This window comes from Coturnix japonica, chromosome 2 (assembly GCF_054131305.1).
Source record: "Coturnix japonica strain WE chromosome 2, WE-NBRP24, whole genome shotgun sequence".
In the NCBI taxonomy this organism is placed as follows: Eukaryota; Metazoa; Chordata; class Aves; order Galliformes; family Phasianidae; genus Coturnix; species Coturnix japonica.
The window spans coordinates 121801729-121818896 of NC_140664.1; the positions used below are offsets into that span (position 1 = coordinate 121801729).

Below are 17168 nucleotides of genomic sequence, written 5' to 3' on the forward strand. Positions count from 1 at the left end.
TAATGTACATTGTAAGAACCAGTTTTAAAAACAAAATGCAGAATAGGCAGGACAGCTTGGCAGTCAAACATCCTCCTTCTCCCCATGCACTGGCAAGCAGCTTGCTTCTCTCTGGCTCTGAACTCAGCACTGTAAGGACTTTCTCAATTGCAGCTAGTTATATGCTTTCAGCTCCATAAAAGGCTCACTGTTTTTATAATACCTAAACAAATGAGTAATATATCTATTCCCTTGTTGACATGGCAGACCCAAGCAGCTGCTGACTCTCTCAGGTCTACCAGCCCCTTTCTCTGCCTCCCACCACCCTAAACTCCCTGCTGCAAGTGGCCAGTCTATCTATGATGGAACAACTCCCTCTGTATTTCTGCAGCCCTACCCAGATTTCTCCACAGAAGCCAACATGTAGCAATCCAGCAGCCTTCTTCCCTCCCATCTGGCCATCACAGAGTTGATGCCGTCTTTCCTACATACTATTCCAACACTGAGACCATCAGAGCTCAGTATCTTAAATGCTCTCCCAGCATTATTGAGCAAGTAATGCACCTCACTAGGACTCCCTGACTGATATATTTTCTGCAAACAATTTGCTCTGATGGCAAGTGAATATTAAACACTTGGTCTCTGATGTGGCAGAATTTCATATCTGTTTCTCATAGCTAGAAAGAGAAATGCTCTTTTGAATCACTTGCTGAGGCTGTCAGTGCAACTCTCCATGTAAAGTCTTTATAGGGCTATTTTCTGAAATGATTAGTGCTACTGAGGAAATTTGTGTTGTAACACTAAACTCTTTCCCAACTAGCCATTAGTAAAACACATCTATGATGACATATATGAACATTCTGCCTTAAATATATATTATATTAACTAGAAATATTAACTAGAAGTGTCTTTAGAATGTGGCACCATAGAAATAATTATTTCCTAGCTCCTCATTGCTTATAAGAGCAAAATCAAACTGAGTGTAAAAGATCAAAGTGATAGAATTGAGAAAAAAACACATAGGAAACAATACAGTAAGACTTTTTTAGACTCTCTGAGATTTTCCGTTTTCACTATTTCAATGTAAGCTCTATTTTATTCCCCCTGTCTATTTTTTCAGCATGTCTTCATTGTTAACTGAGAAGGAGTCAATGCCATGCAATGCAGCACTATGTTGGAAGTAGCTCTGTTAGTTTCCAGGGAGCCATTGAGAATGCAGTGCAGCATCACACTTAGATAAAGTGCTTGGGTCTTGACAGTGGAAGACTGTATAAATGAACTGCTAAGCTCAGAATCATTTGGTCCTTTCAGCTCTGTACCGGCACAGCTGTGCTGCTTTTGCTACAGAAGGCAATTCACTCAATTCTTGCACAGAAATCACTGCATTATTTTTCAATTCACAGTTTAGGCATATCCTTAAAGACTTAGGATGGGATTTGTCTTATTAAGATTAAGCTAAAAATAAGTTTAATATCTTCTTTATAATAGCAGTCAAGACTGCCCAAAAGAAAAAAAGAAAGAAACAAACAAAGAAACAAAAACCAAACCAAAACAACACCACCACAATGGGATGGGTTCTCAGAATGTGAACAACTGGGGACTCCACAGGCAGGGAACCTAGAATTTTGGTTAGGTTAAAAGCTTGAAAGTTAAGATTGCCTGCTTTTGACAGAGCCATAGACCACCGTCCTGAAAGAAGAGAATGAGGAGTTGGAGACGGCATTTCAGAAGGATTCATGTTCCTTGGTGCTCCTCATTCCTCCTGTGTGACAGGCTGCCAAATGTTTGCTGTGAGTGGCATAGGAAAAAGCGAGCAAAGCGTGGGGAAGTTAATGCTGTTAAGCTATAACGCTTTTCAAAGGGGAAAAGCATTGCTCTCTGTTTTCCTTTTTAGAGAAAGCTTCTCCACTGAGCAGACGCTACAGGCAATATTTCAAACAGTCCTTTGTAAATGAATCGCGTGAGCTGTAAAAATGGCAGGGGAACTACTTGAAAACACATTTTAATTTCTTTTTATTTTTCACAAAGGGAAAGAAGTAGGTTGTGTTGCCCTAAGGACTGGAAGTGCAGCTGGACTATGGGATGTTCAGAACTGTGAACTAAAGGCAAAATTTCTCTGTAAAAAAACAGCTGAAAAAATTAATCATCCATTTGCTCCTGGAAAAAATTCTAATTTCAAATGTCCTTTGGGTTGGAATACAAGTAATAGCACTAATTCTTGCTTCAGAGTAAGTGTTATTTTTTCCTGTAATCCTTCTCATGAGACAAAAGTGTTCTTAACTGATAAAAAGTCTAAGCTTCAGAGAATGACACCTCACTGTATGAATGTAGTGAGCTTTTACATAGTCTGCCCAAGGAAATCACTGCAATGTATCAGTGGCATTTAGGGTTATCCAAGTAGCATATTCTTTATGTTATACATGATAATCTTAATGGAATGTTTTCCTGTTTTGATTGTACAAGGCAGTCAGTGGACTTTTTTTATATGCTGCAAGCATAGTGAATTACTTTAAAATTTATTTACAGGTCTTTGTGAGAGAAAATAAACATAAGAAAACATGGTTTGAAGCCAGAGATTTCTGCAGAGAAATAGGAGGAGATCTGGCTGCTATTAATAGTGAAGAAGAGCAAAGAGTGATAGAAAGCTTAATAACGTAAGTAAAATAAACGCCTAATAACCACTTAATCTTTGAATCCTCTGAAGCACTTATACCTACCTCAATATTACAGACCAAGTACTTCCTAGCCTGTCCTTGCAGCTGCTACATACATTTATATTATTGGTTTCAAAGCACTGAGTAGTCCTCACATCCTTCAGTAAGTGTGAGTGCGATTGTTCCATGTAACCTAAGTAATGTAACACTGCTAATGTGCCCTTTTCTTCATAATATATCTTTTCACATTCTAGAAAGAAACCACCATCATCTCAGCTTTTCTGGATAGGTTTGCAGCGTTTGGATCCTGATGGTGGGCTGTTCTGGAGTGACAGCTCCCCGGTGAGAAGTCAACATTCCCAGTTTCCATGATTGGCTTGGATGAAAGTTGTATTAAGAATTACCAGGAATTATTGCCTTACCATTGGGTAACCCTAAATCAGTATTCCTCATAATGGTTTGGAAAAGTAAAAATTAAAAACCATGAGATTAAACCATCAAAGCAGTGATAACATGAAGTTCCAGTAAAAGAGATAAATATCTAGGTGATTAAGTAGATGAGAATTTTCCCTAATTTTCTTTGGTAGGGGTGATAAATTGCCACATTTCTCTCCCTGCTACTGATTTATAACCTCATTCAATTCCAAACCAAAGCAAAAAGGTTCAGTGTGACTGCTGGAGTCCGCCAAATGCTGTGTAAGATGAAAGCCTGTGTTTTTTTCCCTACAAAATGCTATGTTGCCTTAATAGCCCACAAGGGCTGTGCAACCAGGCAAAAATAAGGAGAGGTTAGAAACTTTGTAGCTGCCTCTCTTTTCTTCTAGAGTTCAGCTATTTTCCCTGTTAGATATGAATAAAAATCAAAGCCATGTTTCTACCATAGGTGAATTATATGCAAACAATTCATTTTTACGATACACCATTAGAAAATTGTGGAGCAATTAGCACAGAGTATTTCATCTCCTGGACTAACAAGCACTGTGAATACAACCAGGACTGGATTTGTGAAATAAAGAAAGGTAGGCTAATTTTTACTTTAAGTTCCCTCTAGAAAAACATTTCTGTTGCAGAATTTCATATTTTAGAATAGCATGATGGAAGTTACATGCTGAAAGAAAATCTGGTTGATTTCACAGGGATTCTGTGTATGGAACAATAGGCCAAAACATATCAATTCATTCAGAATACAATGCTTCAACTGAAAATTCTCAATCTTGTTTTGCCTTATTTTTAAGATTTTATATTGCATGATAAATTTTGTTTGTTCATTTTCCAAAATGTAATTATCACAACTACAGAGAAATAAGAGAAGAATCTATTATGGCTTTCTATCGAGTTGCACATTTCAGAACAGTTACTGTGGTGTCTCTCTTTAAGCTCCTTCGCACAATGTGTGAGGAGCAATGTTTAAAGTGATTCCTCTCTACTGCAGATTATTTTTGTGCTTGTTAAATTTTCAGAATAATCTGATTCCAACTAACTCACATCGTCTCAGCTTCCCATGCTTACAAAGTAGCAGCCATGGATATCTGTCTCAAAGAGATGTGCAGATATCTTTGCTGGTTACTTTGCAATTCTTCAACTGAATTATCAGTACAAATAAGAACTATTTGTGAAAGCATCAACAGCATTTGTCTATTTTATTAGTTACTATTAGTGTATGAACAGCACAAATTATGGCTCAAAGAAATTACCATCATCCATCAGTAGCACATGTCATAATGAAGGGTACAGAAGCAGTCCTAATACTTTGTGCTTGCAGAACTTACATAACTTTTTATCTTTCACATCTTTTAACAAAACATGGAGTAAATTACTTCTAAAAGGTGGCAAATTGTTTTTGTTTTTATCAAAGCTTATATGTTGCACACTTCATTTAATGCAATTACAGATACAGGAATACAAATATTATGCTGAACTGCTGTGAAAAAAAATAAAGGTGACATTTGTTTCATCATTTTATTGCTTGGTCTTGCAAGTTTAGATACATTTCTTTAATATTCCTCTCAGTGTTATATCTCTCTCTTTTTTTTTTTTCGTTTAAATTTTCTTGATAGTTGGCTTTTCAAATGTGATTCTTCACAAGGTAATGTCATGGAAAAAAATAAGTTTCACCAACAAATGAGCAATAAATATGCCTTTTTACAAAGAAATTTGTTTAGAATCTGAATTTCTTGCTCAGACTTGACAACATCCACATAGAATCTCCTATTATCGTGCAAAGTACATCAACATCCAAGTACAGCCTTTTCACTCTTTAATTTTATTACAGAAAAATTATGGAACTTTGATTGTCACTAAGGTCATTTCTGCTAATTGAACACCTACATTGGTTCAACAATTGGAAAATATTTTACTTTTTTTTTTCTTCTTTCTCATTTCATTACAGGAACACTCTTGAAGCCAGAACCTGTCAGCCCTTCTGCCAGTAAGCTCCTGTTTATCTCCTCACACACAAAGGATGCTGTCATGTAACAACAGCAGTTTTCACAGGGTCTGTGAAGAATGCAAACTCCTCTTCTGTGTTGCAGTGTATGAAGTCACAGAAGATGGCTGGATTATAAAAGGGGACAAACAGTATTTTTTAAGCACAGAAAGTGCATCAATGGAAAAAGCCAGAATATTCTGCAAAAACCACCATGGAGATCTTGCTATTATTGGAGATAATAATCAAAGAATTTTTTTGTGGAAATATGTAAGAGGAAATTTGATTACATTTTACTATATACAACATATATACTCTGCTGCATATGCTTGTGAGGCACAGGAGGACATGCTTGTTGCATAATATTAATGCGTCTTATCAGTAGTAGCTTTCAATATTCAGTGAAAAAAAAAAAAAGTATAACTAAACATATAAGGAGCAATGAACAGAAGTCTACTTTTTAGTCATGTTCTAGATAATGGTGTTATACAAGGATTTGAGGCTACTGCCAGGGTAGCTCTGACACACCACATCATGCTGCTGCCCTAAACAACTTTTTAGAGAGATGTTTAGCCTGGTCCAGGTCAGGGATTGAAGAACTGAAGAATAATAAAAACCTTCATGAATTGATTTTTCTGCATAACATCGCTAAACTTGTCATGTATTTAAAAAACACTACCCAGACATCAACTGAGATGATGCTAGTGGGTACATTCCCGTAGCAGGGGCATGCCTACTATTAAATACCATGGATACTGGATCAGACCTCTGCCATAGCCCTATTTGGCTTATTAATGTCAAAGCTGCCACACAGACTACTGTCCGTGTTACACTATTTTGGATGTTTGCTTTTGCGTGGGAAATGATATGAAAGGAATAGGGAACAGACAGCTTGAGATACAGAAACTACACTGCAGCTTAAGAGGAAAATAAATATTTACTTACTGAACAGAACTAAAATATTTTACGTTCTTTTCATTTCACAACTCTTCCTTGTATCTTTCAAATCTGATAGCACAAACCAACTCTGAATGCTTTGATTATACCAGTAATGCAGTCAAAACTAGTGCAGTAGCAATAAAGTAACAAAGCAGAGCTATGTGATTTGTGCTATTTATTTCAACAGGTGTTCAGTCTTGTGCCTGTGCATGTTCATTCAAAGAATGTGTATTCATCTATTTGCATCAATAGCACAAAAATACTCCTTTTTTAATTTTTTTTTTTCTTTTTTCTAATAGATAACTGGTAAAATAACAGAGAGCACTAACCAAAAGTACACTGTTTTTTTTCTTTCATGTTTTTAGATCTTAAAAAATGGCAAACTGCATTCATATTTCATAGGATTAATACTGAATGCTGACCGACAATTTAGGTAGGTAAATGTGCTACGTTTTGGTCCATAAAAAAAACAGAGCAAAAGTTCTATGCAGCCAGAGTTCCTTCTGGAGGTTCTCCTGCAAGGGCCTCAGAAGCAGTTTTGGAGTTATGTTGAAATGTATGCTCCTCTTGGTTTAATTACACGGAAAAATCACTGGCTTAAATTATGTTTTAACAGAGGATATCCACACTTCCAGTACATAGGTAGTATCTTATTAAAAATGAAGTTATTTTTTGCTTTTTGATTTGTTATGAATAAGTCTCGTTATCTTTTAATCTGAAGTCTAATTACAGGCTCAGCTGCAAATATATAGAAAATATATTTTTAGCATAGTTTTTGTTTGTTTTTTCCTGAACTGTTCAATGAACACAGTCTATTTAACATCTACTTTATTACTTTCATGTTTTTCAGATGGGTAGATGGAAGCACTTTACACTATGCACCCTGGGCAGAAGGGGAACCCAACTTTGCCGTTGCTCAAGAACACTGTGTGGTCTTAGATAAAGAATATGGTGAGTTATACTTTTTAAGAAACCTATTTTTCTGGTTATTACTCTTCCCCTGTTCATTAAACATATCTTGCCAACTGGAAATGAAAGTATGGTCCTTATATCTGATGTTAGTTAAGGGACAGTTTTAGCCATAAGAGTGGAATATATGGAACTGACTTTGTTAGAGAATGCAGGGATAAATCAGCCATTAATTTTCCATCTGTGTGGGCAGTATGTTCTATTCAAGTAAAGGTAGAATTGTTCCTTCAAAAAATACTTTGAGAATTGTGAGTAAAGGAATTATTTAAATAACCAAAGGCCTAATGAGCACATGAAGTATCACAAACAATTGTTCTTTCAGTGAGAAAATGTTACTTTACAATAGCTGGCGTGAGTATAACAATGCTGTTGGTGGGTTTTACTCAGAGGTAAGGCAGTTGTTGCATCTGCCACATCATATGGGCAGTACTCTTACAGTCGCAGCAGGACTAAAGCCCTCCTGCAAGTGATGATAGGAGGTAGCATACAGCTGAAGTACACTATCTGACACTCCTAGGCAGAGTGTTTTCAAAGCTACAAATACACAGAAATACAAGCTCACTTTTCTACGAATTTCAGTCTTTTATGTAATATCTTGTTGTCTGTGTTTAAACTTGAGGTTTGTGGAATGATGTTAGCTGCGGTCATTCACATGGCTTTATCTGCGAGAGGCATGGGAGTTTTGTGAATGCCACGCTTTCTCCAGCAGCAACTTCACCTCCAGGAGGATGTCCCAAAGACTGGCTTTTATTTAAAAATCAGGTTTGGTAGTGTGCATCTACACACAATGATAGCAGACCCTGGGGATGTACCCATTACTATACAATAGGAACTTTTATCTCCCAGACACCTTTTGACAGTAATTTTCAAAAGTCACATTAAAAATTTAACCAGTAAACTAATTCTCCAAAAATTATGATTTTTATTATTTTTCAGAAAAGTGTTCATCTAAACTACCATGGAACAAATCTTAATAGTATATACTTTAAAAAGATGGAACTTAATTCAGCTGACAGAACCACCATTAGCGTATGGTCAGTCATTTGAGTAGGAATGAATCAGAAATAATGTTCAAGCACAACATCTTACGTATCAAAAATACTTCTCAAAAAGTTCACACGTTTCAAATGGAATTCCAGGCTTGGCTTTTTTGATGTATTTATTGGCAGCACTTCTTTATCAGATGACAGAGTATGGATTTTCCAGCACATCTAGTTAACACATTAGGTTCTATGAATTATAAATACTTGCTTGAATTTTGTTCTGGCACTCACAGTTTCTTACAGAAAGTTAGGGAGTACATTTTAAAGTCATGAAAAGTTCTGCCTTGGCTCTAGAGCCAAGTCCCTGCCAGCTCTTTTCTGGTCTGATGGGGTTTATTTCTACTTTGGTTGATGTCATGCATGCCTAAATTTCTTTTGCTGTCATTCACTGATGACCTAACTTATTTCTCCCTAGTGTTACAAATTTTTTGGTTCTCAATTTCATTACTGGTATAATGCAAATAAAGACTGTATCAACCTTGGAGGACATCTGGCTACCATACAAAACGAACAAGTACAAGGTATAGTACAGTGGCCCCTTAGATGATAGCACTTATTCTATAAACACTGTTCATTTCCTGAAAAGAAACATGTAAAGAAGAGACGGCATGTAGATGTATATATTGTACAATACGTATACTTCAAAGCAGTCTTGACCTAAAACATTTCTGGGAGAACTGGAGTTATCTGTTTCATGCTAAGGCTTGCTTGCCCTCTCATTTCATGCAGACTACTTTACATTATTCATAGAATTTGAATTGGCATAGAATAGCAAATTCCTAACTGGTGTTTGTAGAGGGACAGAGGGAATAAAGAAGAAAGCCATGATCTACTTTTGCAATGAACAGAAATATCTATTTTACTAGACCTCTCAAATGACTGTCTAAATTCTGCTAGGCAATTCTGGAGTACAGTGTTAAATGCACATTTCCACCTTGACTATGTTTCTAGGCTTCCATTTGTAGGTCCATCAGTCAATCAACTCATTCTGAAGGTTGAAAGAAATGAACTCATTTGACAAATGGTCAGGTGGCTGTTTTTGTGTATTACCTTATTTCTGATCTTTCCTTATAGCTCCTAATGCTTTCGTTCATTGAAATGTTTCGTGGTCAAAGGTTCGGTAAAACCTTGGCATAATAAACTTGACATAATCAAAACTGGTTCATTCCTGCTTAAAGACTAATTAAAATATATTTAGAAGATTTTAATAAAGCAAGCAAAATAATTACAGATTTGTTTAATGCTTGATGTTCTGGTTGGTGTTGTGACTGATTGTGTGACATGTTCAGTTTCTTTTCTATTGTGTGTGTTTTTATTTTCTTTCCCCTAGCTTTTCTCACTTACCATTTGAAGGATGTTTCATACAATCCCTGGATTGGCTTGAATGATGAAATTAGTGAACTCAACTTTGTTTGGACTGATGGAAGCGCTGTTTCCTATACAAATTGGGCTCCAGATTCCCCAAAAACTTATGAACCCATTTTGTTTGACAGCCTCCGTCCAGAAGATGGCCACAATAGGATGCAGGTAAATATTGCTCAGAGTTTATAATAAGATTAAATACAGAGAACAGCATCACTTAAATTAAGCATCTCAATTTGCCTTAGCTTTTCCCCAACTTATTCATTTATCTATAAACTGGGATGAATGTTACAGTGCCTTAATGTTTGAATATACTAACTAACACACAGCAAAAGAGAATAAGTTATTGCTGCAAATTTGCCAAAGAATTTGGGAATATTCTGGGACAGACTGACTATGTTAAGTTTCCTTTCACAGTAATTTGCTCTCTATTTCAGAGGAAATGCAAGTAGAGCATTCAACTTTTAGAAGCTAGTACACTGGAAGCACTTTTACATGTTTAGTAAATTAAATCATGTTGGAAAATGAAGGAAGACAGCATGCAACAACTGAACATTATTTCTTCCACATTTAAAACTGTAACTGAACTACTAAGGGCTGATAGATACCAACTGCTTTTCAAAGCAACAAAACGCTCTCCACTACTAGATATGAAATTAAATGCCATAATGTTGTAAATAAAATAGCCTTCCATGTAACACAAATCACTTTTCCCCTTTTATTTCCTTATCTTCTTTTCAGAACTTACCTTTCACTTTTAGCGTGACTACTCTACTTGCTATCCAACCTCCCCTCATTTTGTAACTCACAGAGAACCCTGAAAGCCAGCTTAATCTTCACCTCAGCCAATTCATTGAGCTTTTGCCCATTTTGCTCTAGTCCATTTCCGAGGTGTATAGGAAGACACTACAGTTCTGATAGTGCTTCAGGGAAACATCCTGAAACAAACAAACAAATAAAAAACAGAAGGCAAAAAAGTACATTCTTATTCTCTCCTTCACCTTGAACATACTATCATCCTCTGATAATCCTTTCCTTCATCTCCCCAGGACAGTGGTCACAGCCCCAAGCCTGTCTTGGAGCTCAAGAAACATTTGGACAATGCTCTCATACCTAGGGATAGAATTTGGAGTGGCCCTCTGTATTAGTATGATCCTTATGAGTCTTTTCCAACTTAGTATATTCTATTATTCCATGATTTTCAAAGGAGTGAAATATCACTGAAAAGTTGTTCTACATTAGAAGCAATTGCCCATCTGCTTCACTCCTATTTCATTATCATCATCTTCTACTTCTTCAGAGTAAGACCACAAGAGTCACTAAATCAGGTGTATCTAAACTTTTTGAATGGCATTAGAGCAGTCTGCTATGGATTGTAACTAACTTGAGGTTCCATCTTCTTAAGCACTCAGCACCTGATTTGGCATGACACTTTCATGATCATCACTTAGATGCTTCTGTCAAGAATAACTACTGTTTGGCTTAGAAAAGCATAGCCTCCATTTATTTTTATTCCATTCCCAAAACCAAAACTATGTAGAGCTGCTCATTTACTGAGATGGAAACTGTGACAAAGATTTTGAAAACAATAGTGGTTTTCAAATATATCTTCTTGAAAATGACTGAACAAATAAACAGGTTGAGCAGAAGATTGAAGAAATTTGCAAGGCAATAAATACCAAGGTGGAGCTAACCACCACAGAGGAGGCACGAGAGGAGACAAAAAGAGAAGAGGAAGGTGTTTCTTGAGTTGTAATACAAACCCCAGAATGTCAGAACTAAACGGAAAAAAAAGGCATGGAATTTCCCATAGCTATTTTACTTAGTATTATAACTTATAATATTAATCTAATATTATTGTACTCACTGTCAAATTCCTAACCTTCCTCCAACAGTATGACTGTGTTTTTCTGAAGAGAGATTATACTGATATAGGAAAATGGAGCGATGAGTCGTGTTATAAATCGAGTGGGTATATATGCCAGAAGAACAGTGGTGAGTTCTGTATCACTAATCCTGATATTCATAATGACAAAAGTAAAATCACTTTTCTTTTTTTAACATAATTTAGATCACAGTTATCTTTTTAAAGTTGGTTTGTTTTAGACAAAACATCAGTAAAACTTAAGAACCCATCTTGCTCTTCAGTGTTACTTGGAAATGTTTTGGAGAAAAGAAATTACAAAAGCAAAAATTTTTTTAAAATTTAAAATAGGTTTAATTAAATAGCTAAAAGACTTAAGCATTTTATTTACAAAACTTCATAATAATCTAGAAATTATTATAATTGGTAAGTAAATTTTACATTTGTCCAAATAGACCTGACAGTCACAGTCGTGAAGATAATAAACCACAAAGAGATATTGAAAATGTACACAGAACGTGTGCTGCTTTTGACTCCATGCTATGTAAAATTCAGTGAATGTACTGATTTGAAGTTCCTACTGGCTGAAAATGTATTTATTTAATCTGGAACTTGCAATGCTATTTTGAAGTTATCTGTTACTTATAAGTAATGAATGAGAAGAGATTCCATTCAAATTAGCAATTTTCTAGTATGTTTGTAAATAATAGTGATGTTATTCAGTTGCTCAAACCAAATACGTGTCCTCCAGATTTAAGTGTTCTTCTGTTTGTCATTTTTACTTTTATTCCCACAGACCCTAAACTCTATAAGTCACCGGCAACAGTGCTGGACTTCGCTTTTGATCATTCTGATGGCATTAGCTACTCTGTCACCCATTCCAAAATGGGTTGGGAGGAAGCACGACAATCCTGCAATAGCAATTCCTCAGAACTTGCTAGCATTTTAGACCCATATAGCCAGTCACTACTGTTCTTAATTGCACAGGAATATGGGCAGCCTATGTGGATTGGTCTTAACAGCTACATGGTAAGAACACATGCAGTACAGACAGTTAAGCTGACAGTCACAGGTCTTAATGAATGTTCTCATCTTGAAATCTACAGCAATTTTTGACAGTGTTATTTCTTAAAGCAGCACATTATGTCAGTGCAGTACCTATCTATTATGTTGTTCATCAAAAAGACTCATACACAGGAGGTTCTAATGAACTAAGAACTCTAAGGTCCTTTAGCACAAGGAAATACTCCTGCAGGCCAGTACTTAACAATGTTGTGTATGGTTTGGAGTCATTAAAGGGTCCTACTGATAAACTTATTTTAATCTAATAATAGGTATACCAGATATTATATACAAGGTTACACCCTGCCCTCTGCTCATGTTTTTATCTACCTCAGACATTTGTGACCTGGAATCTCTAGTTGTATATCAGAGATCTATGAATGATAATTTTTTATATACGTGTTTATGTTTGCAAATAATTATCTTAGAAAATAACTATTTATGGTTAGCAGTAGAGAAATACAATCCTGAAAAGAAGGAAGGGCAAAAGTTGTATAAAGGAATCTGTAGTCTATATAATATGGTAGTTGCACATACTGAGCAATGAACGTATTCTTCCTGGTGTAATTTCTCCCATTAAAAATTTAGAATATTGTGGGGGAAAAAAAAAAAAAAGGTTCTGTCTTTGAGATGTATGTGCCAACTATATGACATAGGAGGGTGAACATTTGGATGGTAGGTGTGTTTTGACATGCTACAATCTTCTACATGAATCACAGTCACGATATCCACAGCCAAAGTGATAGCAATCAGCATTGCTTATTGAGAACACATCCACCTGCAAAATGCAGAATTTTTGGGTGGGGATACCAACTTTATGTCTTACCTGATCCTTAGTATCCTTAGTTTTTCTGCCTTCAGTCATGTTTCCCTTTTTTTTTTTTTTTTTTTTTTTTTTTTTTTTTTCCATTCTATACCCCTTAACACAAAAAATGTTCTGAATTAATGTTAGATGCTTTTTAGATGGCTGAAAGAAAATTACCCTGCAATCATATCTGTGTGTAACAGACACTTCACATCTTGTTGCAATTAGCAAGCACAAAAAAAGTGGCAATTGTAAGCATATGAATCCACACTGGTTACATGAGAGTCCTCTGAGGACCCTGTGTAGTAGTTCTATGACTCTCAGCATCCTTGAAATTACTGTATGGATTTTGCTTCCAGACAGAGGGCAAGTATCATTGGATTGACAGATGGAGATTAGTTTACAGCAAGTGGTCCAGTGGGGAGCCAAAACAGACATTAGCATGCGTCTACCTAGATACTGATGGAACCTGGAAGACAGCTTCATGTGAGGAAAAACTCTTTTCCATCTGTAAGAAGTCAGATGGTAAGCGATTTAATATGCTTTAGCTAGAGGGTGTGAGGATCTACCAACTGTGCTAATATAATAAACCACCTTGTTTAATGCACTATTATATCAGAATACATAAGCAGCTAACTACCACGCTGTAGTGGAAATGCTACGTCCTGATTGAGCACCTGGTGGGAAGGCAGAGCCAACCCAGGGGAGCTCAGGTGTATGCAATGCACCTGAGTGACTGGAACAGGTGCAGCCAGGATCCACCCCTTCCCAGATTTCATTTAAGAGCTGGCAGTGGAGCTGAGGTGGAGGCTCATGAAGTTATGTATGCAGTTTGGGGGCACTGGAGATTGAAAATGCTGCTATTCAAATAGGATTTTCAGATGACTAGGAAACTAGAATTAATGAAGATTATACTTGAGGTTGTGTGAATGACTAAGAAACAAAATGCTAAGAGAAATGGATTAATTAATTGAAAAATGGTGGGAATAATTAATCCAAACAGATGATCAAATGTAAATATTGAAAGCCAACCCTAAAGAAATTGAATTTAATTATTGCCTGTATCTGAGCTGGAAGAGGAGTAAGAGACAGAAATACAGGAAGAAAAACTTGATTCTAACAGAACTGAAGCCTTTAACAAACACAGAAAGCACAAATTAAAAGCAGGTCAGAAAATTTATATCACTGGAAACTGAGAAAAATAGTATTGACAAACATCAACTCCAAACTATGTAATTATATATGAAGTTCTTGTCACCTGTGAGCACAAGGACAAAGTACATAACCCACTGAAGAACCTTCTAGTTTTATGATTCAGCTAAATATTCTTATTTTCTTCAATGTTGCGGGAGATACTGAACCATCAGAAAATGTAAAACTGCATGTCAAATCTACATCCCAAGGTGCTGTAATCTGGAAAAGAAAAAATCCTCAGAGTTTATATGTAATATCTCTTTCCACTTCAATATTATGGAAATCTAATTTGAGAGCTGAATGCCCCTTAACAAGGGGAGAAGTAGACTGTGGAAGACTCACAGGAAGAAAATGCAATTTGGCAGAACACTTAATTTTCATCCCATCTGCATTTATCTTTTCTTCCAAAATCTTCCTAATGTATCAATCACTATGGAATTTATTTAGGATGCAGTTTAATAAAAAAAAACTCTGCAAGATGTGTTAAGTCATAACCCCTTCACTTGTAACTACAATTTCTGGTACAAGGTTTTGATCCTGTCTAAAACAGAGAGTGAAGTCAGAAACCATTTAAAAATATGTTTTAAGTAATGAGACAGATATTTATGCTAGAAAACTAGTTGGATATTTTATTGACATAGAGTCATGACAAAAATTTTAATTACAGAGAATTCATACTTAAAGACTAGTGTATTTTCTTAATCACTTTGACAAATAAAGGAAATAAAAGGCAGCCATATTCAAGCTTCTAATAGAACATGCTTCAGTTCTCTGATGACAAACCTAATTTAGGTATGTTTTAGTCTTTTTAAAAAGAAAAATTTCTAAGTTCCCCTACTTGACCTCTTACCAGTAACAGCCCCTACTGAGCCCTCTCAGCTTCCTGGAAAATGCCCTGAAGCAAAGGGACACAAGTCCTGGATACCTTTCCATGGTCACTGCTACTACTTTGAGGCTGCCAGGAAAAAAAGCTGGGCTCAAGCTCATCAGGAATGTACCCGTCTAGGTGAGTGCTGTGCTTTAGAAAGACTAAAGATGCAGTGAAATTCATAAAATAACGGGTGAAATTGGTATGAATGACTTATGTTACTTTAAAACTTCAAATGAAGCTTTTAGATTACTTTATGAAGAAAACAAGGTTCATGATGTTTCAATATAGAATTCTATCTTTGATATCTCAGTTACCAGGAGAAACATTCATATATCAAACAAAAATAAAAATTTTTAAATCCTACTAATCTTATGGAAATCAGCAATTGGAAAGAAAGAAAAACTTTTCTAGTTTCATGGGAACTTGTGGGAAAGTTTTTTTTGTTTGTTTGTGGCTGTTGTTGTTAGTACCAAAGCACTGTTTAATAATTAAATTTGAATGTCTGTACAATAAATGAGATTGAAGAGTCACCTGGCTTCCATAAACCATTAAAACAAACTTAGTCACTCCCTCCTGCTCTGGAACAATCCCTGCTGCTGGCAGTGATGTGGGTTAGGGTCAACGCTTTATTCCACATCTCAGATTTCCATTCACTCTTAACTGAGAATTGCTGTGAAGTAGCTTACTTTTCAGTGTAAGTAAGAATAGGAGACATCCTATTTATTGGCATCGTATTCTGAGTGGTACTCTTCTTAATTGCAAGCAAACTAGTAGCCAGAAGGAAAAACTGCAGTTGAACGTTTGTGCATATTGTAGGTTCCTATACTTTTGCATAACATACTACCCATAGTACCATGCTGCCCTGGCAAAGCCAAGTAGGTGATTTCCTGGTGACCACAACACGGATCTGTGTATTAGTACTGCTAAGGGGCTTGGCAAAAGTAACAGCTTCTGGACATAGAATCACAGAATCATCAAGGTTGGAAAAGACCTCCAAAATCATTTACTCCAACTGAACGCATTCACAACTCAAGTACTGCTAAAAATGCTGCCCAGCCACTGGCAAGTGACAGAGCTGTAGTGATAGGATGTGTGGTGCTGAAAGCATCCCTTGTGTCACTTTCAGCCTACCTGCAGTCTGGAGCGTGGCTGGATCTGTCTGAATATGTTGAAGGAGAGCAATCTGTCTTCTCTAAATTGCAGAAGGCTCAACAAAAAAATTCTTGTCTTCTTACTGACCATGCGCTCAATATGCAATATAGGATTACAGTAACCATGACAAGACTGGTGAACACTACTTGAGTCAGTAATATTTTTGTTTTTTGACTTAAGGTCTAAGAACATAAGACATTATGATGTTATGCATTAATGCTTTTCAGCTGCTGAATTGGTATCTGTGGGAGACTATACTGAAGCAAACTTTCTGGCAGAAACCATTAAGATACTTCATGGAAAGTCTTCGAACTTTTGGATAGGGCTGAAGAGAGGTGACAGAGGTAATATCTTCATTTTTAATCATGTATTACCATATCATACAGAATTATTATACGTTACTAAGTAAAAAAATCATATTTGAAATCTATACATATAAATAAAATGTTTATTTCAAAGCATGTTTATATACACCTATAACTGTAATAGAAACAATTATCTATTCACATTAAAATTTGCTGTTTTCCCCATCACAAACTGTTCAATAACATTCTTTTATACATATACACTTATTTAAAATATCAGGACAGTGGGTGTGGACAGATAAATCAGAACTGGATTTTGTCTATTGGCAAACTGGAGAGCCTGCAAACAGAATGTATAAAAACTGTGGAGAAGTATGTGCATCGACTGGGTTCTGGAACACCAACGTCTGTTCTTTCAGAAAAGGATATATCTGTAAAAAAGCAAAAAGTGAGTAAATCTTTTAATGTATTGAGGCTAATAATGTCTCACTGTATTGAAATTACACATTGTATAACATGTACAAATGTAAAATATTACAAGCTA

At 36.0% G+C, this 17168-nt stretch overlaps 1 protein-coding gene across 2 annotated transcripts in view; it reads left to right on the plus strand.

The window, feature by feature from the left end:
* The window catches only part of LOC107309033 (macrophage mannose receptor 1-like), a 32807-nt gene that overhangs the window by 11612 nt on the left and 4027 nt on the right, over window positions 1–17168 (plus strand). For both annotated transcript variants that reach the window (XM_015853442.3, XM_085538662.1), the window contains exons 12-28: window positions 2008–2207; window positions 2506–2633; window positions 2888–2975; window positions 3517–3652; window positions 5023–5061; window positions 5165–5328; window positions 6363–6430; window positions 6848–6948; window positions 7586–7728; window positions 8425–8530; window positions 9340–9536; window positions 11267–11366; window positions 12032–12264; window positions 13462–13627; window positions 15150–15302; window positions 16547–16663; window positions 16905–17072. In XM_015853442.3, coding sequence (XP_015708928.2) covers window positions 2008–2207; window positions 2506–2633; window positions 2888–2975; window positions 3517–3652; window positions 5023–5061; window positions 5165–5328; window positions 6363–6430; window positions 6848–6948; window positions 7586–7728; window positions 8425–8530; window positions 9340–9536; window positions 11267–11366; window positions 12032–12264; window positions 13462–13627; window positions 15150–15302; window positions 16547–16663; window positions 16905–17072 — 2307 coding nt within the window. The remainder of the gene's footprint in view (window positions 1–2007; window positions 2208–2505; window positions 2634–2887; window positions 2976–3516; window positions 3653–5022; window positions 5062–5164; window positions 5329–6362; window positions 6431–6847; window positions 6949–7585; window positions 7729–8424; window positions 8531–9339; window positions 9537–11266; window positions 11367–12031; window positions 12265–13461; window positions 13628–15149; window positions 15303–16546; window positions 16664–16904; window positions 17073–17168) is intronic.